General features: G+C 35.6%; 1 protein-coding gene across 3 annotated transcripts in view; it reads right to left on the bottom strand.

Moving 5' to 3' along the window:
- The window catches only part of SLTM (SAFB-like, transcription modulator), a 55,299-nt gene that overhangs the window by 20,822 nt on the left and 6,791 nt on the right, over positions 1 to 27,686 (bottom strand). Inside the window, exons 2-9 of one of the 3 annotated variants that reach the window (XM_014530872.1) lie at positions 26,851 to 26,854; positions 26,724 to 26,728; positions 18,882 to 18,946; positions 14,576 to 14,773; positions 13,628 to 13,675; positions 4,587 to 4,614; positions 2,809 to 3,277; positions 2,152 to 2,201 (exon numbers count right to left, since the gene is read on the bottom strand). In XM_014530872.1, the coding sequence (XP_014386358.1) occupies positions 2,152 to 2,201; positions 2,809 to 3,277; positions 4,587 to 4,614; positions 13,628 to 13,672 (592 nt within the window). In that variant the 5' untranslated portion in view covers positions 13,673 to 13,675; positions 14,576 to 14,773; positions 18,882 to 18,946; positions 26,724 to 26,728; positions 26,851 to 26,854. Of the gene's footprint in view, positions 1 to 2,151; positions 2,202 to 2,808; positions 3,278 to 4,586; positions 4,615 to 13,627; positions 13,676 to 14,575; positions 14,774 to 18,881; positions 18,947 to 26,723; positions 26,729 to 26,850; positions 26,855 to 27,686 lie in introns of those variants that run through there. The other 2 variants (XM_014530870.1, XM_014530871.1) reach the window with 2 other exon arrangements.

The following is a 27,686-nucleotide window of genomic DNA, read 5'->3' as shown; positions in this document are numbered from 1 at the left end:
ACTGCACTATATAAATACAGGCAACCAGGAAACTGGTTGATATGAAAAAATTTCATATCTAGGAATGAAAGACTGCTTAATTACCTATATTTATTATGGGGTTTAGATTCTGAAAAATTGGGGGTGCAAGAGGGAAATGTCAAAGCAAGAATCTAAATGTTTAATAACAAAGGCTAACCAACCATCTCATTTTCATTATTTATTAGAAAAAGAGTAAGAGAAAGTGGAAATTATATGCAGTTGGATAACTCTAGACTTAACCAAAGAAAATCTTCTAAAACAAATTAATTACAAGAATAAAGACAGAGCCCTAACCGGTTTGGCTCAGTGGATAGAGCGTCAGCCTGCGGACTGAAGGATCCCAGGTTCGATTCCGGTCAAGGGCATGTACCTTGGTTGCGGGCACATCCCCAGTAGGAGGTGTGCAGGAGGCAGCTGATTGATGTTTCTCTCTCATTGATGTTTCTAACTTTCTATCCCTCTCCCTTCCTCTCTGTAAAAAATCAATAAAATATATTTTTTAAAAGTTTGTATAAAAAAAAAAGAATAAAGACAGAAACCTTAACATTCTTTAGATAGGTAAACGGTTATATGAATGATTTCTGTATTATTTCCATACACAAATTACAGTTTCACACATACAAATGTCAGTTCTTAGACTATAGGCCTAGTTAGTCACCCTTCAGTGCGTTTCTTCAAATGTGCTGCTATTGAAGGGGAATTTTCATTCATTTGACTTTATTTGGAAACTAATTCTTACCCACTATAAGTATATAAGCAATTAAAAGTAACAATTTTAATAGCTTCAAGTTAATATATGTAGAAAGAGTTAAAATTTTCAATGTTTTTAAAGACTATGTGCCACAAGTTTTAGTTGAAGAATTAGTCAGTGTAGACTTATGAGAAGACAACATACACCTACCTGACTTGAATATTTTAAATATGAATGGTTGCTGCATTCCTATTCTTAAGGAACACATTTATTAAAAGGATCTGTTTTATCTTATGAAATGTCAACCAGTTTGTGTATCATTTTTGTTACCAGTAACATGTGAGCCCACATATTTTTCTAATTACAGATTTAAACATTTTTAATAGGAGAAAGTTAACATTTAACCAAGATTACTCCTCCTGAATTTAAAGGATAACAATAAATTTATTATATCTTAGCTAGTAACCAAAACTGTAAAGGACATAGGTATTGCAATTAATTGTAAATTAATAAACAATCATAAAATTTCTAACTATTAAAATATGCCAAGAAAATACACTAAATAAACCATATAAGACATATGCCACTCCTCTTGGGGGGCACTAAAAGAGGTATTTTAGGATTTTGTATTACCTGAATGAAATTATTTCTTTTAAAAAAACAGAAATATTTTTCATTTAGTCAGCATATATACAAGATGAAACTATATATAGCTTATGGCCTTGAGATAACCAGAGACTTCCCAGTAACAGAAAGCAATCAAATATTGTACCTTTAAGCTTACAAGACTTTAAATAAAACTATTTTCCTATATAAGATTCCAAATAAGTCAAATTAGGAAGTAAATTCTGAAGAATTAAAATATACTGCATACCAGTTATGTTACTAGAAGTATGCCCTGATTTGATGAATGAAAAACAAAACCAGGGGAGGGTGGGAGTTAGGGGGAGAGATCAACCAAAAAAACCATAAAACCAAATATTAAAGACTGATTTCTTTTAAATATTATATTCCACAAATATCTATAAGTATAATTTATAGCACATTTACTACTAGAAAGAACAGGAATAAGGCTGTGGTGGAGTGTAGGGGTTACAAATGACTGCAACTAGAAATAAAATACTTCTGAAATCATAATGTAAAAACTGGAATATCTATCATATTAATATTCAATACAGTTACTTGAAAACAATGTTAAAAACACATTCCAAAGGGATTTTTAGCATACTCAAATTAGTTTACAAATTAACTAAAAAGTAATGCTTCTATCACACTGAGAGTATGCTGTAGTCTAACTCCATAGTTTACACAAAGGCCATCCAAAATTTTTAGTACATCAATTTCAAGGACTAAATGTCAAAGAAAACCAGACGCAATTATTCCTTTCTTAATGAAAATATACAATTTACCATTGAAAAAAATAGAAATAAATCCATTACCTTTGTCATCTTTGGATGATGTCTTGCTGTCTTTAGATTCCTTTGAAGAGCTAAAGAAGCAAATCACCAGAAAAAAAATTGAAAACAAAAAACAAAGAAACAAAAATCGAACAGCTTGATATTGGCTATATTTCAAACTGGTACTATTCATACAAATTAACAATTCCAAAGGCCTAGATTAGGTTATTTGAACAAATGAGTCCCTTAGGATTCTTGCACTGATTTTCCCCAAGATGCCTGAAGATCTAGATTTTCTGACAATTCTATTCAGTGGATATATGGCCATCTTCTCCAGATTTCAGGACTGGGACTTGACTTCATTTGTGTTGTTAGGACTGATAGTTGTTCATTAACCATCATCACAAGGATTTTTAAAAATAAAACACAAAAAATTGTCAATTTGAAAAAACAAAAACAAAAAACAACAAAAAAACAAATATATGCTGACAATTCGACAATGCAATCAGTAGAACACACTGCATATTATGAAGATCTTGAAAAAAATTTTTTAAGTAACTTATGACGGTCAAAAATATTATAGGCAGGATCATAAGAACTAATTACAGTACATGGTCTTGAAGCCACCCCCTTAATGTAGAGTGATCTTATTGAATGCTGGAATTCAGTATCGTAAAGAACTGACATAGAAAAACAAACCTCTTTGCTTGACCAGAGGCCCCAGTAGACGAGGGCCCTTTCTTCAAAGTATCCTTTTCTTTGTCTCCAGATTCTGCTTTCTTAGTACTTTCTCTGGCTTCCTTCTCGACAGGATCACCCTTCACGAAGTCTTCCTTCTTACCATCTTTTCGGTTCGCATTCATCTCATAATCCTTGCTTTCCTTCTCCGGGCTCTGTGCAATGGCGTCCTGCCCATCTTTTGGCTTACTTGCTTCAGAATCTGTAATTTTCACATTTTTACCTGTTTCTAGGAGGTCATCACCATCAAAATCCAGAGTGATGGCATCTTCAGCCTGGATTGTGACCGAGATGTTGTCATCCTCAGCTTCTTTCACAGTCGCATTAGCTTCCATCTCTTCGTGAGCTGTGTGATCAGCCTCAGCTAGGCTCCCTTCTGAAGGAAGAGGTTTAGATACTTCTTGTGTACCATCACCAGAACCTGCTATATCTAAGAGGATTTAACAGGAATAAATATGGCAAAACAAGAAGTTTAAACAATTTCATATTCATAAGCTAGAATAGGACCTAGAAAATATAAAGCCAGTTATTAGCACTGATGGAAGGTTAGGAAAAAAACACAAGGGTATTAACTAATATAACAATCCTTTACCCAGGATTACTTATTCTTCATGGGGGAAAAATGATCTCTATATATAGATACCAAACAACAAAACTGAGAAAATGGTTTCATCCTGAGGATACCAGCTCTTCATTTCTGGTTATAAATTAATGGCATACGGAAGATTTTTTTCCCTCTCCAGGAGATAGTGACGAATGTGAAGATGTTATTCAATGTTCCAATCGTCTTGGGATTTAGTCCTTGTGACCTTCAGAACTCCCATGGTGACGTCTTGAAAGGTCACAGCCTGAGGATATCAGTCAGTCTTCAAAGTATTTCGGGCCCCATCTTTTTCGTTCTTCTTATTTAATTCTTGGGTAGTCCAGAATCATATGGAAAACTGCTACAGAAAGCTCCAAAGATGGCCTGCTCCATTATGTTCAGGAAATTGGTTATTTCCAGTCTTCATCCTGTCCAGTCAGTCCCGTAGGTACCATTTTCAAAAGATGTCTTGCATTCCCCCAAAGAGAAAGACTTCAGGCATGAGATTTTCTTTCAGTCAGTAACTTTACTTCATCATTGCTTCTAGGCTTTTTATTTTGTCTTGCTAAGAACCCTGTTCCATGTCCTTTCTACTCCAAAGTAGTATCCTTTGACCTCTGTCCAAGAACTCTTCCATAATCTTGTACTGACCACATGTATTGCCACAATGTCCCTGTAATTGTAATGGGTGAGACAGCTCTCCTAAACTACTAAAACTGTCAGAAGACTGTATGAAAGTTTGTTTAAGCAACAAACAAAAAGTCAGTCTCTTAGTCACCCACCATTTTTAGGAACATGTGCAAAATTAACTATCCGTTTACATGGTATAACTCCAATAAGCACATATGAGTTACTGCAGTGCCAGTCTTATGGATATAATCAACTTACCGTATACTAGAAATTTTTAAATTAAAATTAGGTTAAATAAAAAATGGCATTGTCCACTACAGTAACTAATATGTACCATTAAGTTATAACATATTTTAAGTGTGAAAAGAAAATTAAAACCAATTGAAAAATAAAATCAAAATATTAACTTAAATTACTAAATTGATAAATTTAAAAATATTTCAAATAAGGAATGCTTTATTTTCATATAATTTACTGTTTTTCTAAATATCAGCAATTTTGAAACTCTACTTGGCATCACACATACCTTTCTCATATTCTTCTTCCTCACCATCCTGAAATTCAAAGAATAATTAAATGTAAAATTAAGTCACTTAAAACTGGATTTTAGTAATAGTACAAAATCAGACAACTTAAATTGGTATATAATTTAACAATATTATTTAGGGATACCTATCACTAACAGATGTAGAATATTCCAATAAAAATAAGAGCCCATTTAAGGAAATGTGGCACATGCCTGATATATGATTTTAGACAAGAAAACAGGCAAATCCATCAAAAATTAGATAATGCACTGGATAATTTTTCAGTATTCAAAGCTAGTTTATATAACCCAAATCTTACTCATATTAAGAGCTGCCAATAAAAAGAACAAACTGATTTTTTATGTAACTCAGTTCATTCTTAAGGCACACTGTTCAAAACAGTACAAGAAAATATAACCAAGACATACACTTTCATGAGCTTAAATGTATATTAACAGACAAAATAAACAAAAAAACACACTCGCCTTTTAGGCATCTCAAAATAAAAGAAGGAAGACTACAAAACTAGTTAGTTTCAAATTATTCATTCCTTCTTATCCGTTAAAAATGAATTCATAGCACTAGTTGGTTTGGTTCAGTGGATAGAGCATCGGTCGGCCTGCAAGTTTGATTTCGGTCAAGGCACGTACCTCGGTTGCAGGCTCGATCCCTGGCCCTGGTCTGGGCGCATGCGGAGGCAACCAATTGATATGTCTCTCTCACATCCATGTTTTCTTTTTGTCTCTCCCCCTTCCTTTCACTCTCTCTAAAAATCAATGGGAAAATATCCTCTGGTGAGGATTAACAAACAAACAAAAAAAGAATTCATAGTTGTCACATAGACAATGGCCAACCACTTTAATAATTTACATTTAATAAATAAGTTAATATTTGTGCTATAGGTAATCAAAACAAGGTAACTTTTTTTTTAAATAAGTGATTTTAAAATATGTGATCTTCACCTAATGTAAAATTAAGCATGTGTTAGCTTGAAAACAGGAATACCACAAAGGGAAAAATCTTATTTACACCAAGCAAATACAGCAAAACTCCCTGAAGTAATAACACGAAGATAGAACCTACATTTCCCCAAGTTAAATATCATAACGAATAAGCAAAGTAATAAGCATTATAGTCCCAGTAATACAAAAAATTAAGGGATGTTTTAATTTACAGCTTTAAAAAATAAAACCTGTGTAGAAGTAGGTCACTTTCAGTCAAAGCAGTGTGAATTTACCACATACAAAGCCTTAGGGTAGTGATTCTCAAGCTTGGAGTCTGTACCAGTATCTGGAAGGGCTTATTAAAACATTGCCGAGTACCAACCCCAGAGTGTCTGATTCAAGTCTGGAGTGGGGCTTGAGAATTTGCATCTCTAACAAGTTTTCAGGTGATGCTGATGCCGTTGGTGCAGGGACTACAATTTAAGAACCACTCACATGCTTTAGAGCAGGGGTCCTCAAACTTTTTAAACCAGGGGCCAGTTCACTGTTCCTCAGACTGTTGGAGGGCTGGACTATAGTTTAAAAAAAAAAACTATGAACAAATTCCTATGCACACTGCACATATCTTATTTTGAAGTAAAAAAACAAAACGGGAACAAATACAATATTTGTATTTGCATGTGGCTCGCGGGCCGTAGTTTGAGGACCCCTGCTTTAGAGTGATAGCCTAGCAGTAAAAGAAGACTCACAGCAACATTTAACTGTAAACAAAACTTTAAATGTTTATCTTACAACACAATTTCAGATTCATATAAAAGCATGTATTCCTTAAAATAGCAAATATTTTACCATATGCTCAAAATTACATTTGGATAACTACCATATTTCTAAGAAAGCATTTTAATAAATTTTTTACTTTAAGTTAACCCACAAGTGCCCAATGAAGGAATGACCAATTGTTTTACACACTAAAGTAATATGACGAAAACTAAAAACACCAAACCAACTAAGCCACGGCTTAGAAAGTAAAATAGTCCAAAATAAGTTGATTATTGATAATAATGTGAACCCTATTATTATATTACATTATGTTCTAATAATCTCAATTATTGTATTTGAACAAGTTGTTGTACTGGAAATAGCTGTAATCATTACATTTCTAATCTGCAACATTTGGAAAGGAAAGAAAAATACTTTAACTTGGGTAGAGGGGTAGGCATATCAGCAAAGGGTAAGTTATGCTAGAATTATCGATACATCTTTTTCTTACAAACTCTCTGACTTTAGTAATTTATCTCGGAGGAATAAGTAAACTAGAATACCTTAACTTTTACTTCAAAGCAGAACAAATGAACCTAAGGCAGGCAACTTGCCTCTCCTTTATCTACTTGTGATGCCAATAGCAAACCACTTCCAAGTTAATCTTTTAAAGATCAATATTGATAGATTCAAGGAAAAAAATAGCCAAATTATTTGCTATTCTGAAAAATAAAATTCAAATACTGTGATGTAAAAAAAATAAAAACAAAAACAAAACCTTTCTGCTATGGTTCCCACCAATTAGAAATCTTACTTCTAGCTGCTAAACAACCAGAAAGGTTTGCCTTATTTGGCTGCCAAGATTTTAGATATGTATCCTAATTATTCAACATGCTTTCTGAAGGATTTCATAACTTTAGTTTCTCAAAATAATGCTTTGCTACATATACTTAAGTGTCCCTAGGAGAAGCCTCTTACCCAGCTTCTAGAACATAAAACCAATTACCATGGGGGTGAAGCACAAAAGCAACTAGGGTTAATAAAAAAGATGAGTCATGCATCAGTGCACATTTATTTTACTGAGAAGTTATGTGCAGTAAACATTGCACTACTAAAGTTAAACCAAAAGTCAAAAATAAGCCTAAAGCCCTAGCCGGTTTGGCTCAGTGGATAGAGCGTTGGCCTGCAGACTGAAGGGCCCCAGGTTCAATTCTGGTCAAGGGCATATGCCCGGGTTGTGGGCTCAATCCCCAGTAGGGGGCGTGCAGAAGGCAGCCAATGAATGATTCTCTCTCATCATTGATGTTTCTATCTCCCTCTCCCTTTCCTTTCCTCTCTGAAATCAATAAAAATATATATTTTTAAAAGCCTAAAAATCCTTGAAATAAAGAAACAAAGCATGAAATACAAGAAAGAAAATGGGAAAATTTTCCTGTCTAAATGCTATATATGCACAGACATGATACAAACCCAAAGCTTCTCTATTTCTTTTTATTTTATCCTAGGAGAAGCAATGATTACTAAGAGACAATGATTACTAAGAGCAATGATTACAAGGCTAAGACTTATTTTTCAGTTAACAAAGTGGTTGCTATTTACCCATTCTGTTACCTTCCTCTAGTCCAGTGATGGCGAACCTATGACACGCGTGTCAGATGTGACACGCGAACTCATTTTTTTGGTTGATTTTTCTTTGTTAAATGGCATTTAAATATATAAAATAAATATCAAAAATTTAAGTCTTTGTTTTACTATGGTTGCAAATATAAAAAAATTACTATATGTGACACGGCACCAGAGTTAAGTTAGGGTTTTTCAAAATGCTGACACACCGAGCTCAAAAGGTTCGCCATCACTGCCCTCGTCAGTGGTTGGCAAACTCATTAGTCAACAGAGCCAAATATCAACAGTACAACAATTGAAATTTCTTTTGAGAGCCAAATTTTTTAAACTTAAACTATATAGGTAGGTACACTGTTATTAACTTAATTAGGGTACTCCTACGGCTTTAAATAAATACATCTCTATACAAATATATTGCCTATTTACTTATACTTTTTTGTTGCTGTTAATCCTCACCGGAGGATACTTTTCCATTGATTTTGAGAGAGAGTGGAAGGGAGGGGGAGAGACACAGAAAGAGAAACATCACTGTGAGAGAGACACATCAATTGGCTGCTCCCGTACATACCACAACCAGGGCCAGGGATTGAGCCTGCAACCCAGGCATGTATTCTTGACCAGAATCAAACCCAAGACCTGTCCACAGGCCAACGCTCTACCCACTGAGCAAACTGGCTAGGGTGTTAAAAGCAAATAATAATCATGACTTTTAAGTTTACCAATAAGGGTATGGGTGAAGGGGACTTTTTAGAATATATCTTGTCTTATAGCTTTTACTTTGGATAATTTTAAAATGAGATTAAAATTTTAAAAAAGCAATACCTAAATACTGAAAATAAAATAAAACAAGTCAACCTAAGCATGTATTAGCTGGTGTATAACAATATAGAGCAGAACTGTACAAAAAAACAGTAATTTGTTCATTCTTACAGGAGTACATCCTTAGAAGAGAACTAACTGGAGGGGACAAAAATCTTAAATTATTTTCAGTAATCATATTGGTATTGATTGGTATTATCATCCTAAGACTGTTGTGGGTGTGCTGTGAAATAAATGAAGTCATTAACTGAGAAATATCCCTATGAACTCATAATCTATTTTACCTTAAAAGTAAAACAAACAAAAAACACATTCTCTTGCACTGTACAGTGAAAAGGCAATGAATAACCCTCCCCGAGTCTGCTGTCTTAAAATAGCATTTACAAATCAAAGAAAAAAAATGGCTGATTTTAGGTCTAGAGCAGGAACCAGAACAGTTGTGGGCAACCCCTGGCACGCGCGCCAAACATGGCATGCCAGTAACTTTTGCTGGCACGCGAAACCCTCTCTTATAATTTTCCATTTACAATTTTTTTCTTACTATCGACTTTATTTTTCAGATAAATTCAGTATAGGTGCATCTTAGATAAATAAATAATTTTACATAACAAGTTATCTTAAAGACCATAGACATGGATTGACGAGAGAGGGGAAGAGCAATTTCTATGCCTCTGCCTTAACTCTCCCTGCCTTCCTAGATCCGACCAGTGTTTTGGTTTCATCCATATACGCTTGTGAATCTTTGTTCTCAGTGATGAATTTTGTTGTCTCGTAATAGGAGTAGCCTGACAGATGAAAAGTAGTGGCTCGTGCATATCTCTGAAGGTCACGAAATATAAACCTGATGTAAAATCTCTGTCATCAGTGATGCAGCAGCAAAAGTCCCACTGATAATATCAAACGGAGTCATAAAGTTTTCTGTCGGACTATCAGTGTACATGTATACATTAAAAAATAAATGTATTTTTCATCATCATATCCTGTGTCTTTGTCGCTCAAATGAATTTATTATTTCTTCAAGGTTCTTCACATACGTACACCTTAAGAGATATCAAGTAGGCGTAACACGTTCTCAAAAAATTAGGGTTGGCACGCAGAAGAATTTTGAGCCAGAGATTTTTGCTGGTTTTGGCACGCACTCACAAAAAAGGTTGCCCGCCCCTGAACTAGAACATTACATACCATAAAGCAAGGAGGCAATCAGACTATTTGTGTCATGTTGAAAGAACACAAGAGCCAACTTGTAGAGGTATGTATATACTTTCAACATATGCGTCCCCCACCCCCACAGTTACAGATGGGACAATTTGAGTATTAATAATATAATGAACTGAAATACATTAAATGTATTTAAATGAATTCAAAATGAAACTAAGAGAGAAAAAAGGAAAAATAAAAAACTCAGTCACTGTTGGGAGATGCTAGTGAACCAGCTCATTATTCTGAAAACTAGTAAATGAAAGGAAAAGAATCAAGCATATATCCTGGCTTTCCTGTGTAAACTGTACCACTGAGAAACCAAATAGTAGATGAGAAGCTTCTCTTTCTAGAAGCATTCTAGGTATTAAATAAGGAAAAAAAATGACAGAATTAGAACATCACCATTTTAATCAATGGGGTAGGGATCAACGACTGGCACCATCACCAAAAAGATACTATCAGACATGTGCATCCAAATGGAAGAATACACTACCTACGAAGTAGCTGTGTGTTGGCGGTAGGGGACAGGGATGGGGGCACCCTGAATTGGATAGCAAGCCTCTTGATCCTATAACCAACTAACCAATTTACAGGAAATGCAGTAGACAAAGGAATATGTGGAATGACTGTACAAGAATGTAATCAGCCATAGTCAGTTTGGCTCAGTGGATAGAGCATCAGCCTGAGGACTAATGGGTCCCAAATTTGGTCAAGAGCACATGCCTGGGTTGCAGAAGGCAACCGATCAATGATTCTCTCTTATCGTTGATGTTTCTATCTCTCCCTCCCTCTCTAAAATCAATAAAAATATATTTTAAAAAATGTAATCAGCAAAATCTACAGGAGTTGGCAAACTACACTAGATGCCTCATTTGTAATATTTTTATTGAAACAGCTATGTCCATTCATTTATCTACAGTCTAAGGTGCTCTCACACAACAGAGTCGAAGAGGTGTAACATAAACATATGACCTACAATGGCTAAAATATTTTCTACCTGGCCCTTTAAAAAAAACTTTGCCAGCCCTAACCGGTTTGGCTCAGTGGATAGAGCGTAAGCCTGCGGACTCAGGAGTCCCAGGTTCGATTCTGGTGTTTCAGCTACTTGCCCACAGGAGGGAGCCCTCTACCTGTTAAAAGGTAGGCTGGCAGCAGCAATATTTTTGTTTAGGAAGAAGACAGTGGAGAAGGGGTCAGTTAATAATAGAGACACACTTGGTTTATTTTCACATAGGGGGCATCTCCTACTGGTGACAGTGTGGCGTCTGGCACATTCTCTAGACCAGTGGTTCCCAAACTTATTTGGCCTACCGCCCCCTTTCCAGAAAAAATATTACTCAGCGCCCCCTGGAAATTAATTTTTTTTAAATTTTAATAGCAATTAAACAGAAAGATATATGTATTAATGTTTCTACCTTTTTCGTAAAATATAGTAAAGAAAGGTGTAAATTAGAAACATTGAAGTTTGAAATTATGAAACTATTTATTGAACTCAGAATAGAAAGGTAATACAAAAAAAGTTAAAACAAATGCACCTGTGGCCATCACCGCCCCCCTGGATCGCTGCAGCGCCCACCAGGGGGCGGTAGCGCCCACTTTGGGAATCACTGCTCTACAGGATAAACTCAATTTTTTCAACAAATAAAAGTGGGGGGAGGGGAGATGGAAGGAAAACCCTAAAGATTAAAAGATCTGAAGTTATTTTTTTCCTTTTTAAAAATATTTCACAGTTCATGTTTTATTATTTTTTAACAATTCTTTATTGTGTAAAGTATTACATATGTCTCCTTTTTTCCCCTATTGACCCCCTCCAGCCTGCCCCCACCCTCCCCACTGTCTGTGTCCATGCACCATAGGCCATGAATATTCAATAGTTATTTTAATTAATCACAATGTGTAGATCTTATTTGCATCTGGAGTCAAACAAAATCTAATTTTTAAAAAACTACAGATAAGCATTTGGATACAAACTATATTTGATGAAATTAAAATCTTACATTAGGAGCGATAATATAAAAAATAAAATAGTTCCCTTCTAGAGATACATACTGAAAAATCTTAAGCAAAATATGAAGTGTGGGATTTGTTTCAATAATACAGAAAGGGAAAGTGAATGAAGCTACAGATAAAACAAGACTGCCCATGAGTTGGTAATAGCTGAAGCTGGGTGATGGCTCCATTCTACGTAGTATTCCTTAATGCGCACGCAAGACAATACTCATGTAATCATTAAGCATGTCATGATGGAATCCGGGAACATTTATGTTTCTAGATGTTTCACTATACATTATTTATAAAGAAAAAAAAGTCATTTTACTTCAAGAAAACTCTGAAGAAGTAACTACCCTATCTTTTGATACAGTAAAGGAAAACTTGCCCCCTGATGAGAAATAAACAGTTTTTTTCATTATCAGGATGGAATGGGAGCAAGGCCATCTCTAGCCCATAAAAATTTGTGAAATTAGAAAAAGGCACCCTCTATGATATAATAAATATATAGGCTAGTATGTGAATGGGGACCCTTAGACATGATGCCGCCACAACACACAACCTGCACAACTGTAGGACTGGCCCTTGATGGAAATTTTAAAAGTATACGAAGTATACCTTGGTTGCCAAAGTATACAAAGAATTCAACTCCACCTTTTTGCAAATTAGTTATCTAGAAAAGGCACTCTCTCCATATCTTCCTCATCGGCTCTTTATCACTCAGAAATGAACGTATTTGGAAACAGGGTGGGGGACAAGTCTATACACTTTCACAGGCCTAACATTTCCTTCTTGAATTATCTAAATTATCAGAAACATTTCTCCAGAAATGTGATTTCTCCCCATTGCAATAAACATAGCCTCACCAGCATTTCAAAGGCAAGAAAACTGCTGGAAAGAAGGCATGACCAGAGGCAATCAGCTAAGCTGTCCATGACCATAAGCCCCACTTCTAGTAGGTAGTACAGTGAGAAAAAAACAGGATTGATCACTATTTTTCCTAAATCCAGTAAACAGAGGGAACCCCTATCACTATTTGAAAGTATACTATTTAAAGAGGAGATATCAACAAGGGGTTCTTGAATACAGATATGAGGAAAAAGACAAAGGATAATTTTAAAAAACAAACACTGCAGAAAATGAACTATAAATGTCTATTTACAGGTTCTGTGAGTCATGCTTTAAAATGTATACTATGTATATCACATATACCAAAAACATACTTTCACACCAATAGAAAAGCAGTCATTTTCAACACACACATACACACCCCAAGTACATGTTTAGATTTTTATTTTTATATTAGTCCCATCGTAGTGGGAGTGTTAAAATTAACAAAAATGTAACTAAAACTTTAAAAGGGATAAGTACTTTTAAATGATTTATTTTATATCAAAGTGACAAAAAATCAAGCCGAGTGTGGACTTCTGACAAGACTGGTAATCAGAGTTATGTTTTCTAGAAAGGATGGACAGCTTTTATTTTTATCCTGACAATGGTAGAAACCTTATAATAACTTCTAAATATCTTTGTAGCAACAGAAATTTCAGCTGTCAGCTTTGAGTATCTTTTATATACCATATAAATAACTTAATATTAAATTTAAGGCAGTTTTATGAGGTAGAGAATTACAAAGTCAAAACTAAGATTCCTTCCAAGCCCTTCCACCCACAATATCAAATTCATAGGACTGGATGTAAACTTACTTGGGCTGTTAGAAAGGTATCATCTTCACCTTCTTGAGCTTCCATTTCCTAAGTAAAAGGGTATACAATAGCTGCTTTACAAGATATCCGGGTAACATGAGAATGCTTTTATGCTATACCCAATTATCACTAGTCTTATTTCCTCACAATGTCTATGATACCGTGGATGCAAAGTCAATGCTTCACAATTCAGACAACATCCTTTATGCTAAAATAAAGACAATCACACTGGCAGAGAATTAGAAAAATCTTTCTTGAGGCCTGCATTTATTAGGTGAACATCAGTGTTTTAAGCGTGACTAAGCACTAACAGCACTGACTCACTAATCCACTGATTTACTTAAGACATACCACTAGCACTAGCACACTTCAAAGTGAAACAAACGGTCTGTTTCATTCAAGAAAAAGATTTTTAAAATTATATGCTTTTAAATTATACTTTTATAAGTAACCTCCCCACCCTTGATAGTACCCAAGGAAATGCAAATTAATATTTTATATCTACTAAAGTAGCAAAAAAAAAAAATGATCACCAGGTAATGGTGGCAAAGTCAGAGCGAAATTGGTACACTCATTCATAGTGGGGTAAAAAACAACTTACATGTCCCAAGTTAAGGGAGTGGCTATTAGACACATAGAAAGCAGTTTAATAAATTATGGTATAAAACACAGATTATGAAGTCCTTATGTGGAAATATTATATAGAATAAATAGCAATTATTTAGAACATTATATAGAATAAATAATTACTAAGTAAAATATATACATGTGTGGAAAATAAAGTAAAATTAAAAGGGTCTTTTAAGGCAGCAGGGTAGCAGGTGATTTATAAATAACTTTAAAAATATATTTTTTGAAAATTCTGGGATTTCCACATTGAACTAGAAAAAAAAACTTATTTAGTACTTAATTCAGCTGAGTCATGTTTTAAAAAAACTGGCTAAAGACCTGACTTTCGATGTCCTCTTTCTCAATATCTTCAATTGCTTCTGCCTCTATTAATTCACGAGTTCTCTTGTTTTCTTCTATGGAAAGAAACTCCTTTAAACGCACAGTCTCCTCTTCATTTTCACCAAACTCTTCAGAGTCCTTTAGTTCATCATTTCCATCTTGTTCATGTGCCTCTTGATTCTCCAATTCACAGTCCTTTTAATGGTAAGAAAATTTGGTACAACTAGAGGCAAAGTAGTGTAGGCTAGCCACCAAATGTTTTTGGTAATTTATATCTCTACATGTTTAAAATTTTACCATATGCTGACTTTATTTTCTACATGTTTAAAATTTTACCATATGTTGACTTTATTTCCAAAGTAAAAGTTCAGTCATTTTACCTTATACATTAAACTATGTCTTTAAAAATGGGGGGGGGGGTGTCTAATACCAAAGTCATTAAATCACATTTTGAGTTCCCAAATCTCTCATACGGAACTGCACATAAACTGGATTGCTATTAGAGATGCACTCAAATTCCAGTTACTTAATATTTACCAACTCACATCCTAGGGCTCTCCGAGAAAATAAGGCTTCAAAGAAATGACTTGATTTCTCCAGGTGCCATAGTTTAGTTTAACTTCAAAGACCCTGGAAGTCATATATTATAGCTAATGTTTATTTCTAATTAATAATAAGGAATCGCAACTGTTATACAAATGTCTGTTCTTGAAAAATATTCAAATGATTAATTTAAATGTATATGTCTTGAAATCTATCACTAAGTCACAAAGCTAATTAGGCAGGGGAACATTGGCTGGGATTATCTCTGAGGCTATGTCTATTTGTCTTTCAAAGTTTATAGGTACAGGATACTTCAGTACAAACAAAGAAAAGCCGCCATCTGTTTAGTTTCCTCTTTAACTGCAGAAAAAGAGTTGAAAGCAGTGAACATTCCTTCTTCCTTTCCTATTCTTACAGTAAACCTAGCAGATTTAAGAAAAGGTTTCTGGGTTAAAGAAGAAAATGGCAGGGCTATTTTCAGTTCATTCATAACTGAACTGCAGGGAGGGTACAAAAATTTCTAAGGGGGGGGGGGGGGCAGGCAAAAACAATAAATATGATTGTTTGGGCATGTGGAGTTCTTGGGGAGCAGGGAATTTCCAGGCCAGGGTTTGACCAACCTCGCATCACATATGAGTGGAGGAACACTGGGGATTGAAAACAAATTGTCAAATTTTTATATGACAATATAAAAATAAGTGCAAATAAGTAAAAAGCAAGGTGAGTCACTGAGGGAACATCATCTATTCTAAAGTGCCTTAATTTCTATCAACTACATCATATATTCTGATACTTTCAAAGTGAAAAGGAAATATAAAAAAGAAACTGAACATATATTTAAATAGGATTGGGTTTGTTGTTGTTTTTTTTTAAAAAAAAAAAAGCTCTTTTGGCCCTAGCTGGTTTGGCTCAGTGGATAGAATTAGACTGTCTCAGTGGTTGAGTGTTGACCTGTGAGCCAGGAGGTCACGGTTCAATTCCCAATCAGAGCACATGCCCGTGTTGCGGGCTTCATCCCCATTAGGGGGCATGCAGTAGGCAACCGATCAATGATTCTCTCTGATCATTGAGGTTTCTATCTCTCTCTCCCTTCCTCTGTGAAATCAATAAAGATATATATATATATATATTTTAAAAAGCTCTTTTGTTCTGACATTATAACCAGGTTCATTTAATAAAAACACAAAGGCATCCTTTGCAGCACATATTAGAAACAATACTGTTATGCTGAATAGAAGTATGTATCTCCTTGCAACATTTCAAATGACTATAAAATATCTATGAAAAAAAATGTCTATGAACTGAAGAACTAAAAGTTGGACATTTGAAAATTAAAAAATTTTTTACTCAGTCACAATGTTCTTTCAGCTTACGGATACTTTTTGCTTAAGCATATACTCACTAGTGAAGACAACCTGAGAAAATAAGAACAAAGGGACAAACCTAAAGGAAGACATACCACAATGAAAACAATAGAGACACTGAAGAGCTCTTAAGGCAGTGGTTCTCAACCTTCCTAATGCCGCGACCCTTTAATACAATTCCTCATGTTGTGGTGACCCCCAATCATAAAATTATTTTCGTTGCTACTTCATAACTGTAATTTTACTACTGTTATGAATTGTAATGTAAATATCTGATATGCAGGATGTATTTTCATTGTTACAAATTGAACATAATTAAAGCATAGTGATTAATCACAAAAACAATATGTAATTATATTATGTGTTTTCCAATGGTCTTAGGCGACCCCTGTGAAAGGGTCGTTCGACCCCCAAAGGGGTCGCGACCCACAGATTGAGAACCGCTGTCTTAAGGGCTCAAAGAAAAGCTAATTACAGGCACTTGATCTTCAATTTTAATGGATCCCTGAGCAAATATTGCCTAAGATTATCTAATTTCAGGGTTAACTCCTCAACCAAACAATTTTTTCTTTCTGTGACTGCCCTTAAAAGTGCAAGGTACAAAGTGTGAGGTGTGTGGTCTGTGTGTAACATGGGAAAGGTAGAGAACTAGATAGGAGATGGGCAGGTGAATGGACATAAGCTTTCTTCATGGTGGAGCACACAGCCATTCAGAGATGTTATGCCAATATGGACTAACTCTACACAGAAGACAAAATGTATGGGAATATGAATGTATACAATTTAAGAGGAACTATGCTCAGTAAATAATTCCTGCTAATGCCACACTACTTAGGCCCTAATGATCAGTAAGTATCAGATCATGTTTCAGTCAACTGAAAACAAAACCTTAACTACAATTAAAAAATACTTGGTATATAGAACTGGCCGATTAAAATTACATACATTATTTTTCTGGCTGGTCTATTTCAAATAAGTTCTTTTTTAACCAAAAGACCTGTCTTATTTATCTTTAAAGCACAAAACAAATTTCTTAATTTTATCTTTACAAAGTAGCAACACGACAGAAATTTTCTATTTTAAGAACTACATTAATCTAGGTTCTGTATATTATATAAAAGCTAAATGCAACAGGCAAATTAAAAATAAATTATTGTCCTGGCAGTATGGCTTGGTTGGAGCACCGACTCGTACATAGAAAGGCCACAGGTTCGATTCCTGATCATGGCACACACCCAGGCTGCAGGTTCGATCCCCGATCTGGGCAAGTGCTGGAGGCAACCAATCAATGTCTCACTCTCACATCAATGTTTCTCTCTCTCTCAACTCAATAAAAGCATGTCCTCAGGTGAGGATTAAAAAAGAGAAATAAATTATCACCCTGGCCAGTATGGCTCATTTGGTTGAGTATCATCCAGTGCACTGAAAGGTCACTGCTTCAATTCTGGTCAGGGCACATACCCAGGTTTTGAGTTCAATCCCAAAAGTGCATACAGGAGGCAACCAATCAATGTTTCTCTCTCACATTAGTGTTTCTCTCTCTCTCTCTCTCTCTCTCTCTCTCTCTCGCTTCCCTTCCCCTCTCTCTAAAATCAATAAAAACATATTTAAAGAAGAAAAAAAAAGTCCTAGCTGGTTTGGCTCTATGGATAGAGCACTGGCCTGCGGACTGAAGGGTCCCAGGTTTGATTCTGGTCAAGGGTACTTGCTCAGGGTGCGGGCTTGATCCCTAGTAGGGGGTGTGCAGGAGGCAACCAATCAATGATTCTCATCATTGCTGTTTCTCTCTCTCCCTCTCTCTTCCTCTCTGAAATCAATAAAAAAATAGATAAAAATAAAGTAAAATAGCCCTAACCGGTTTGGCTCAGTGGATAGAGCATCGGCCTGCAGACTCAAGGGTCCCGGGTTCCAGTCAAGGGCATGTACCTTGGTTGTGGGCACATCCCCAGTGGGGAGTGTGCAGGAGGCAGCTGATCGATGTTTCTCTCTCATCGATGTTTCTAACTCTCTATCCCTCTCCCTTCCTCTCTGTAAAAAATCAATACAATATATTAAAAAAAAAAATAAAGTAAAATAAATTATCAATATCCTTCATTGTAGTACCTTGTCCAGGAACAAACATATCAATTGTCCTATAACTGTTCCTCTGGCCCCTTTGCCTCAGATTTCTACTTAAAAACTCAGACAGGCATTATTTTTAGCTTTACTCTCATTTAACTAAAGATAACATTATTTATTATATTTTTCAACTATGAGAATTAATGAGATTGACAAGATTACATAAGTCTCTATATTTGACCTACATACTTCAATTTCATTAAGTAAAATGCATGAGTTCATCATGCAACATGCTAGGCTCGAAATAAACATCTTAACCTGAGTAATTAACACTTTACCTTGACAAAAGCTTCATCTTCCACAGAAGCATCTCCACTCAACTCATCTGCTTCCTGTTTTTTACCTGCGAAAGAAGGAAAATGGGCTAACAACCAATACTTTATTACTTTAAGAGTAAAAATCATCCAGAGATGTTTACCCCACAGTACTACTCTACTCCCAATCATCTGACTAAGCCAATGCCGATTGCTTCTAAACCATCTGCTCAAAGCTGCCTAAACAAAAAAAGCTTTAACAATGACAGGCTGTTTCACTAAAATAAACTGTGCAAATAATTAATCCTTCATTTGAACCCATCGTCTTAACTGACTTGATAAATCTGATACATTTTTCTTTACACCACTCTAATTCTCTAGCTTCAATTCTCCCAGAAGCAGCAGAACCTTTTAATGATACTCTACTAACTGCAGATATAACCAGATGCCTGACTCATATCCCCCAGCAAAGCCTTCCCTACGTTCTCTTCTTCAATAAGCTTTCTCTGAAATAAAATTCTCAAACTTAATCTACACCTACAATCCATCAGTTGATTATTTATTAATTACCTTATACTCTCAAGTACATCTTGCTTCACCATTACAGAAGAAATTCCTTAAGTACAGTGACTGCCCTGAGACTGATTTTGTAGTTCTCCAAAGGCCTACATATAAATAGTGCTGAGCATTTAACGTAATGACCAATTTAACTGGTTAGGCAAGTAGAAATTACTTCAGAATGATAACTGTTAATAGCTTCCAGAGAGACTACAGGCCTTCCAATGCAGCCCTCATCTTCAAAAGTTTAAGCTGGTGGTGGAAACTAGAAAATGTTCTCCACACCAAAAAGCAAACGAAAAAAGTTTCTCACAGAGCCAATGCTAAAAGTTTGTTTTCATATTAGTCCACAAAACCTACTTAATAACCCATAATGAAGAAATGCTGTTAAAAACACAGCGGCTGGGACCTCAGCATTAAAAAAAATTTTTAAATTCATTTATTTTGAAATGTGAATGAATATCCTTTCCTGAGGCCAGCTAGTCAACTTTCCCCTTTGCCTAAAACAGGAACTGCCATGTACCTATTTCCAAGTGTCTGTGATCCCAGTGTAGCCAGTTTAGCTGTGAGGTAACTATTTTAAAAAATCAGGATACCAGCCCCCATCTTCCATCTGCTCCCAATTCGAATGAATGATAAAAAGGGAAACAAGGTACAGGTCCTTCCAGGTATATGAACAAGATTAAAAGTGCGGATTTTTCTTTTACCCTCAGAGGTAAAAGAGGGCTTGTCCCTGCCCCTGAGGACTTGTGTGAATGGAAAGAGAAAGTGTGGAGCTCAGTGTTCCATTCCTATTTGGAATGCTGATGTTTGTAGTTTAGGGAAAATATAAATTAGAAATTACTACAAGGGTAATGACTAAGAAAGCCTATTCATCAGAAAGTCTTTATTAATCTATTTTTAAAATTAAATAAAGATGTTCCTTCCCCGAAAACAAAAGAGAAAAACAGTATCAGGAGAGAAAGAGTGCATTAAATCCCATCACATTTAGAGAGAGGAAGTTCCAAATAAAAAACCTTAAAGATGTTATCTTGTAGAAGAAATAAGCTTTTTAATAATATAGGAAGAGTTAAGAAAAGTTCTCTGGGGGAAAAATAAATGGAAATTGTACTTCAAAAAAAAAAATAATAATATAGGAGCCTTTCTCTACCGGCTCAAACCCCAACACACACCACCAAATAATCTATAGAGTAGGGCTTTGGGGGGCACTCCTTCAGAACATTTGCAAATACTATTTACTCCTTAGAATTATAAACTACTTTACAATTTGCAAAGCACTTAAAAAAGTTCAATTGAGCCCTAGCTGGTTTGGCTCAGTGGATAGAGCATCGGCCTGTGGACTGAAGGGTCCCAGGTTCGATTCCGGTCAAGGGCACATGCCTGGGTTGCAGGCTCAATCCCCAGTAGGGGGCGTGCAGGAGGCGGCCAATTGATGTTTCTCATCATTGATGGTTCTATCTCTCCCTCCCTCTCTAAAATCAACAAAAACATATATTTAAAAAAATTTATTTTTCTAAGCACCCTATGGTACATGGGCAGGTATTCACAATTACACAAAAGAGAAAATGAGCCTGAGAGGTTAAGTAGCTTGCCCAAAGCTAATAAATGGCATTCTCAGCACTGGGAGCCAAGGCTTCTCATTTCCAGTCCTAAATTCCATCCACTACATCTTACTATGACCTACTTAAAAGACATTATTCTAGTAGGGAGTGGTTAATTAAATCAACTGAAAGATATTATCTTTGAAATGGCAGCTCTCAGCAAGACAAACTGCACACTAGTATATGATGCACACTCCATGGTGAATTTCACTTGCTTTAGTTTACTTAAAGGAAAATCAAATTATGCTACAACAAAAACACAAGCAGCAGTCACTACCTCTGCTTAAAGTGGCTTCCTCAATCTAGGCACTAGGATAAATGCTATATACACATTATTTTATCCTCAAAACTACTCTGAAACTATATCCCAATTTTACAAAAGAGGCAACTAATGTAAAAAGTTAATGAGATTACAAAACTAGTAAAGGCAGTGCTCCGATTTAAACCTAGCCCTCAAGCCTTAGCCGGTTTGGCTCAGTCGATAGAGTGTTGGCATGTGGACTGCAGGATCCCAGGTTCAATTCCAGTCAAGGGCACATGCCCTAGCTGGGGGCTCCATCCCCAGTAGAGGTCATGCGGGAGGCAGCCAATCAATGATTCTCTCTCATCATTGATGTTTCTGTCTCCCTCTCCCTTCCTCTCTGAAATCAATAAAAATATATTTAAAAATAAATAAATAAATAAACCTAACCTACAAAACATTAGATCTTCGAGTAACTACACTCAGGGGTCCTCAAACTTTTTAAACAGGGGGCCAGTTCACTCTCCCTCAGACCGTTGGAGGGCCGGACTATAGTTTAAAAAAAAACTATGAACAAATTCCTATGCACACTGCACATATCTTATTTTGAAGTAAAAAAAACAAAATGGGAACAAATACAATATTTGTATTTGCATGTGGCCCGCGGGCCGTAGTTTGAGGACCCCTGAACTACAGTATGCCAGTTGTTAAAATATTATCTTTTAGTTACACAGAGGTTCCATAAGCCACATCCAGAAAATTTTTAAATGCAAGACTCACTGAGATTACTAACTTGCCCCGTGACAAACAGGCAATAAGAGGCGGAGGTACACGAAAGGGTCCAACTTCATAGCCCTTACTGTTTCAACAGCTGAACCACAGGAATGCATTGGACATCTAATGTGTCGTCAGCTTGCAAACATAAAAGCCATGAGGACAAGATTTTCACGCATACAGTGATGAGACTGTGGCTATAACTTGATAGGTACAATGAACCTACTGTAAAGGTACATAGTGTTTTAAAAAATTGCAATTTTACCCTCTAGTTGTGACTGCTTTCATAAATCTATAACTGTGGGCTTGTTTTACACATGTTGAGTTAGAAACTGTATTGTAATTACTTCCTTTATGAAAAAGTAGCAGTCTTCTCCCCCATAAAATATAACTCATATTTTAAAAAGCTACGACATTCACCATCCAAACCAAAACCCAGCACGATGCTGTATAATGAGCATATACTCAAGCATTCTGTATCTCCTGACTGGTAATGGAGTTAAGGCCTAGATTGGATGCTAGTAGCAAACAAGATCTGGATTTCAGTACAGCCCTCAATAGAACAAAGAGGTGACATGCCAGTCAAACCAGTGTGGTGTGCAAACCCCTCCTGTCAGTAAGGACTGTACAAAGTACATCTCTAGAGTCCTTTCTCTTACCATGTCACAGATAAGAACTGAAAAGAAAGCCCACGTCCCCCTTAAATTCCAACAAGCAACACCATGTTAGGAACATTTGTGTATAGTGAATAACGACTTTATACCTATCTCCCATCAAAGCTTACACTATCAAAGCTCCTATGGCAACGTAACAAAATAATCTTTTGTCCTTCAAGGAATCTGTCATGTGCCACAAAAATGTGAACTGGTCCAAAGGACAGTAGCATGACCAGATGAGGGAGCTGACTGAAAGTTTCATGTAGGCTGAAGCCTAACTTTAAGGCACGAGGAACAAAACTAGAAAACAAAATTGAGCAATCAAGATATACCAAGAAAAAAAAAGGAAGCAAATGAACTTATCACTCCTTGTTACAGCAGTAACATACAGCTATTTTGAAATTACATATAATACACTGCAATGTTCTTTGTGTGGTTCTAGAATCTAAAATAAGATGGCAAAATAAAAATGTATATACATCAAAGGAGAATGACACTAGAAACGTCTCATTTATGCAACATACATTTGTATAAGTCCACAAATCCTTAAAGAAACTGTTGGGGCTAGACATGTTTCAGAAAAAAGAATTTTCAGGTTTTAAAAGAGTACAATCCTTACTTATTTAAACTTCCCAGTGGTTTCTGAAAGTGTCTCTCAATCACAGAAATATTTGTGCAATAAAATATATCCATATTCACACCAAATGGGATAAGTCAAGACTATAAATAGCCTCACTTTTGCCACCAATCTTAATATAAAACCTGCAGTTTCCAGAGCTTTTGTATTTCAGAATTATGAAAAAAGGATTCTGTATTATAAATTGGTTTTCTCCTCCAAAGGCAAATTGGTCCTTACAAAGCTTGCCATTTTCCTTTGCAAGTTCAGAAATAACTCCAAAACAAAAAGAAAAAAATCCACTTAATTAATAAAATTTTGCCAAAAACCTGTGGCTTGAGTAACTTTTCCCCTTAAACAGTTACAGAAACTATGAAATATAGAAAATATTTAGTCATAAAATCCCTGTTGGAGAAGTGGGGGAAGATTTAGAGTTTAAGCCAAACTGAATAACATTTAATATTTCCAGGAACAACCTCTCCCCAACTGCATGCAGTATCTTAAAATAATCATAGACTGTGCCTTGTGTTAACTGTTTACATGTGTGTTTTTGCCTCTTTTATTAAACCAATATTTCACTAATGAAATCATTTTTCTAAAAGGCATTGTACATCGTCTTAAACATAGCATTCACCCAAATAGGTCATTTCATTATTATTTTTGAATCTACAGATAATTCACACTCAACATAATAAATCTGAAAACACCAAAAGTGTATTTTTAAAAATGTCTAATTTTGTCATCTAAAGATAACTAAACACACACATACATAATACATAACATGTATGAGCACACAGGATATTTTAAAAGGCAGCAAAAATTGTACTTTCTATTCTTGTCAATAAAAAGAAAATATTACTGCTTAACAGCACTATTGCAAGAATCAAATAAAGCAATGTGAAAAGTTTTTGAAAACTGTAAAGCATATAAAATAATTTGCAAACTTCCAGGCAGATATGAATGAAAATGATGCTGAATTTCAAGCTCTAGTCTGGAGTCAGTGGTTCTTAACTCTAGCTGCATAAGAATCACGTGGAAAACTTTTAGAAAACAACAGAGCAACTAAAATCAAAAATCTGGGAAGCAGGAGTCTGGTATCTATATTTTTAAAAACTCAAATGATACCATTATTAATTAACAGGAAAGGAGCAGGGGAAGTCCAAATATTACAGGCATGCATCTAAACTGCAGCTTCATGGCAAAGCTGTACAAATGGCATGCCCATAATATTTGGCCTTTCCCCCGCTCGTAAAGGTTAGCTCACTTTCTCCGATAACAAAATGACTCTAAGGTAGAATAGATTGAGAACTATGACTGAGCATAAATAACTGAAGAAGTTAGAATGAGAAGAATATAAGAGGAAAGTTGTTTCAGATTCCCCAGACTAGAGAAAATTTAAATTCAACCTACCTTTAACAAAACACCATATATGGTGTGAACCAATTTTAGTTAAAAAGAAAAAAAAAAAAAAAGATCCTTAAACATAAACCTATAAGACATGCACATGTACATACACAATAAAATTGTAACAAATTCATAATGGTGAATTATGAGCAATTTTCACTTTTTGGTACTTTTCCATATTATCTAATTTTAAAAATGAAAACATTTCACTTTTATAATCTGGAAAACAATACTGTAAAACCATAATGCAAACTACTATTCTAGGGTAGCAGGCTAACTCCTAGAATTGCACAATACTGAGTCTCTCTTATTGTAGAATGTGAGAACTACAGTATAGTTGATTAAACAAATCAGTAAAGACCACCATTAAACCTTAAGCCATTGTTCAGCCTCTTCATTAAAGTCATTTCTGATGTCACTAACTAATGATAATGATTTCTTTATCCTCTAATTCCTGGACAATTTTACTTTATTTTACATAAAGTCTTCATGAAATCCTCTACTCCTAATTCAGAATGCCTAGAAGTTGACTGACTTGGAAGAAGCACAATGTCTTAAAGTACTAAAAAATTTTACCTAAAAACAAAAACAAAAAAACCCACACACAAAAAAAATTACCTACCTTAATATATACCATATTTGATATAATAGCTTAATAAGTACAAAAGTGCCTTGATGATAAATATAATTCACCATATACAACTACACAAGGCAAATGCGGTTTTAATGGCTGAGGTAAAAGGGTCTGATTTTGGGAAATAAAAATGACATACTGATACACAATCTCTGAGGCTGAAAAATATTCCAGCAAATTATGAGGCTTTCCATTACAACAAGAACTTGGTGAGGAATAAAAGAATGTTGCAATGATTTACATGTCCTAACAGTATACTTTACATAACAACATTTAAGGAGAAGCCAGTAGGGCTGTTGAGAGGATAGTAAAGACTATTAATCTCTGGTATACAGGCTTCCCACAAAGAAATATGCAATTATGCATAAGCACAGAGTTTTTAAAGATTTTTTTATTGATTTTGTGTGTGTGTGTGTGAGAGAGAGACACAGAGAGAGAGATCAATCAACTGCGTAGGCTTGCCTCCTATGGGCCAAGGATTGAACCCACAACCCCAGCATGTACCCTGACCGGGAAACCGCAACCCTTCAGTGCACAGAATGATGCCCAACCAACTGAGACACACCGGCCAGAGCCAAGAGTTATTTTGAAAAGCAGTTGTTAAGAAGCCCATCATATGGCCCTGAATCATTCATCACAGAGACTAATGTAAATAAAAAGATGATGTCCTTATCCTCACAGAAAGCTTATAGCCTAGTGCAGTGGTCGGCAAACTGTGGCTCGCGAGCCACATGCAGCTCTTTGGCCCCTTGAGTGTGGCTCTTCCACAAAATACCACGTGCGGGCACGCATGTACAGTGCGATTGAAACTTTGTGGCCCATGCGCAGAAGTCGGTATTTTGTGGAAAAGCCACACTCAAGGGTCCAAAGAGCTGCATGTGGCTCGTGAGCCGCAGTTTGCCGACCAGTGGCCTAGTGGTACCCCAAAAATATCTGACAATTCTGTCCCCAAAGACCTCAATGTCACAGTTTTCATTAAATTTCCCTTCACATCCAAACTTACTGCAGTTAAAAAACAAAACAATAACAGGCAAGAGTTACAGTATTCTATGATAATGTATTAAATGCATTTTATGCGGTTGATTATATTCTTTTTTTATTATATTCTTATTTGGCATAAATTTTAGAAAGCTTTACATAGTACACATGTAAGTAATTATAATTACATTGCCTGTGGTACTGTCCACACAAATTAGACATCAGATGTTTGGATAAACCTAAAACTCCAAATTATATTTTTTAATAGAGGAAAAAAATTCAGATTTTATATAGCAATTTGAGTCTTTTTTAAGCCTGCATGTATTGCAAATGAGTGTCAACATCAGTAAGTACTGCATAATATATAATTTTGAATAATATACTGATTAACCACATAAAATAACTTTGGCTGAAGTGTAGAGATGACTCTAAAGATTAAAAATCCACAAGAATATGATGTGCCACTATCAGGTGAACCAAAAGAAACTTTAAATCTATAATCTCTAAAACAAGCTAGTGAGTTAGCTCTACCTGTCTAACCACTTTCTTAACACACACCCAAATAATATGACAGTAAATCTCACTGGTGAAGCTTTCTAGGTTACTTATTAAAAGCTCATAGCAAAGAGAATACAAGACTCAGAAGGGAGACCCAGAGCATTTAAGATCTTACTCCCTGGCAGATGTCGTCAGTTTGGCTCAAATAAACTCTTACTTTAAAAAAAATTACAAACTGTTTGCCAAATTAAATATATGCAAACAGATTTTATAATGTTGGTCATAAATATGAGAACCCACTGCATTATCAACTTCATAAGTTTGTGCTTATAAAACTGCATTTTAAAAGTAATCTACAATATATTGAAGAATGCAGATTGTATTTCCTCTAATCTGTCCAAACATAATCATCTAAACACAAAATTTTTAAAAGAAGTAGTGCTTTTTTCAGATCCATGAAGCTTCTCTCTTGCTTTCTTAACATCATTTAACTTTTTTTATTGATTTTTTTTACAGAGAGGAAGGAAGAAGGATAGAGAGGTAGAAACATCGATGAGAGAGAAACAGCGATCAGCTGCCTCCTGAACACCCCCTACTGGGGATATGCCCGCAACCAAGGTGCATGCCCTTGGCCGGAATCGAACCTGGGACCCTTCAGTCCACAGGCCGACGCTCTATTCACTGAACCAAACCGGCTAGGGCGACATCATTTAACTTTTATCAAAAGATTTCTTTTTCTGCCCTAACCGGTTTGGCTCAGTGGATAGAGCGTCGGCCTGTGGACTGACAGGTCCCAGGTTCGATTCCGGTCAAGGGCATGTACCTTGGTTGCGGGTGCATCCCCAGTGGGAGGTGTGCGGGAGGCGGCT

Source organism: Myotis brandtii, unplaced genomic scaffold, assembly GCF_000412655.1.
Source record: "Myotis brandtii unplaced genomic scaffold, ASM41265v1 scaffold781, whole genome shotgun sequence".
NCBI lineage: Eukaryota > Metazoa > Chordata > Mammalia > Chiroptera > Vespertilionidae > Myotis > Myotis brandtii.
This window is presented reverse-complemented; position numbering and strand designations above follow the sequence as displayed.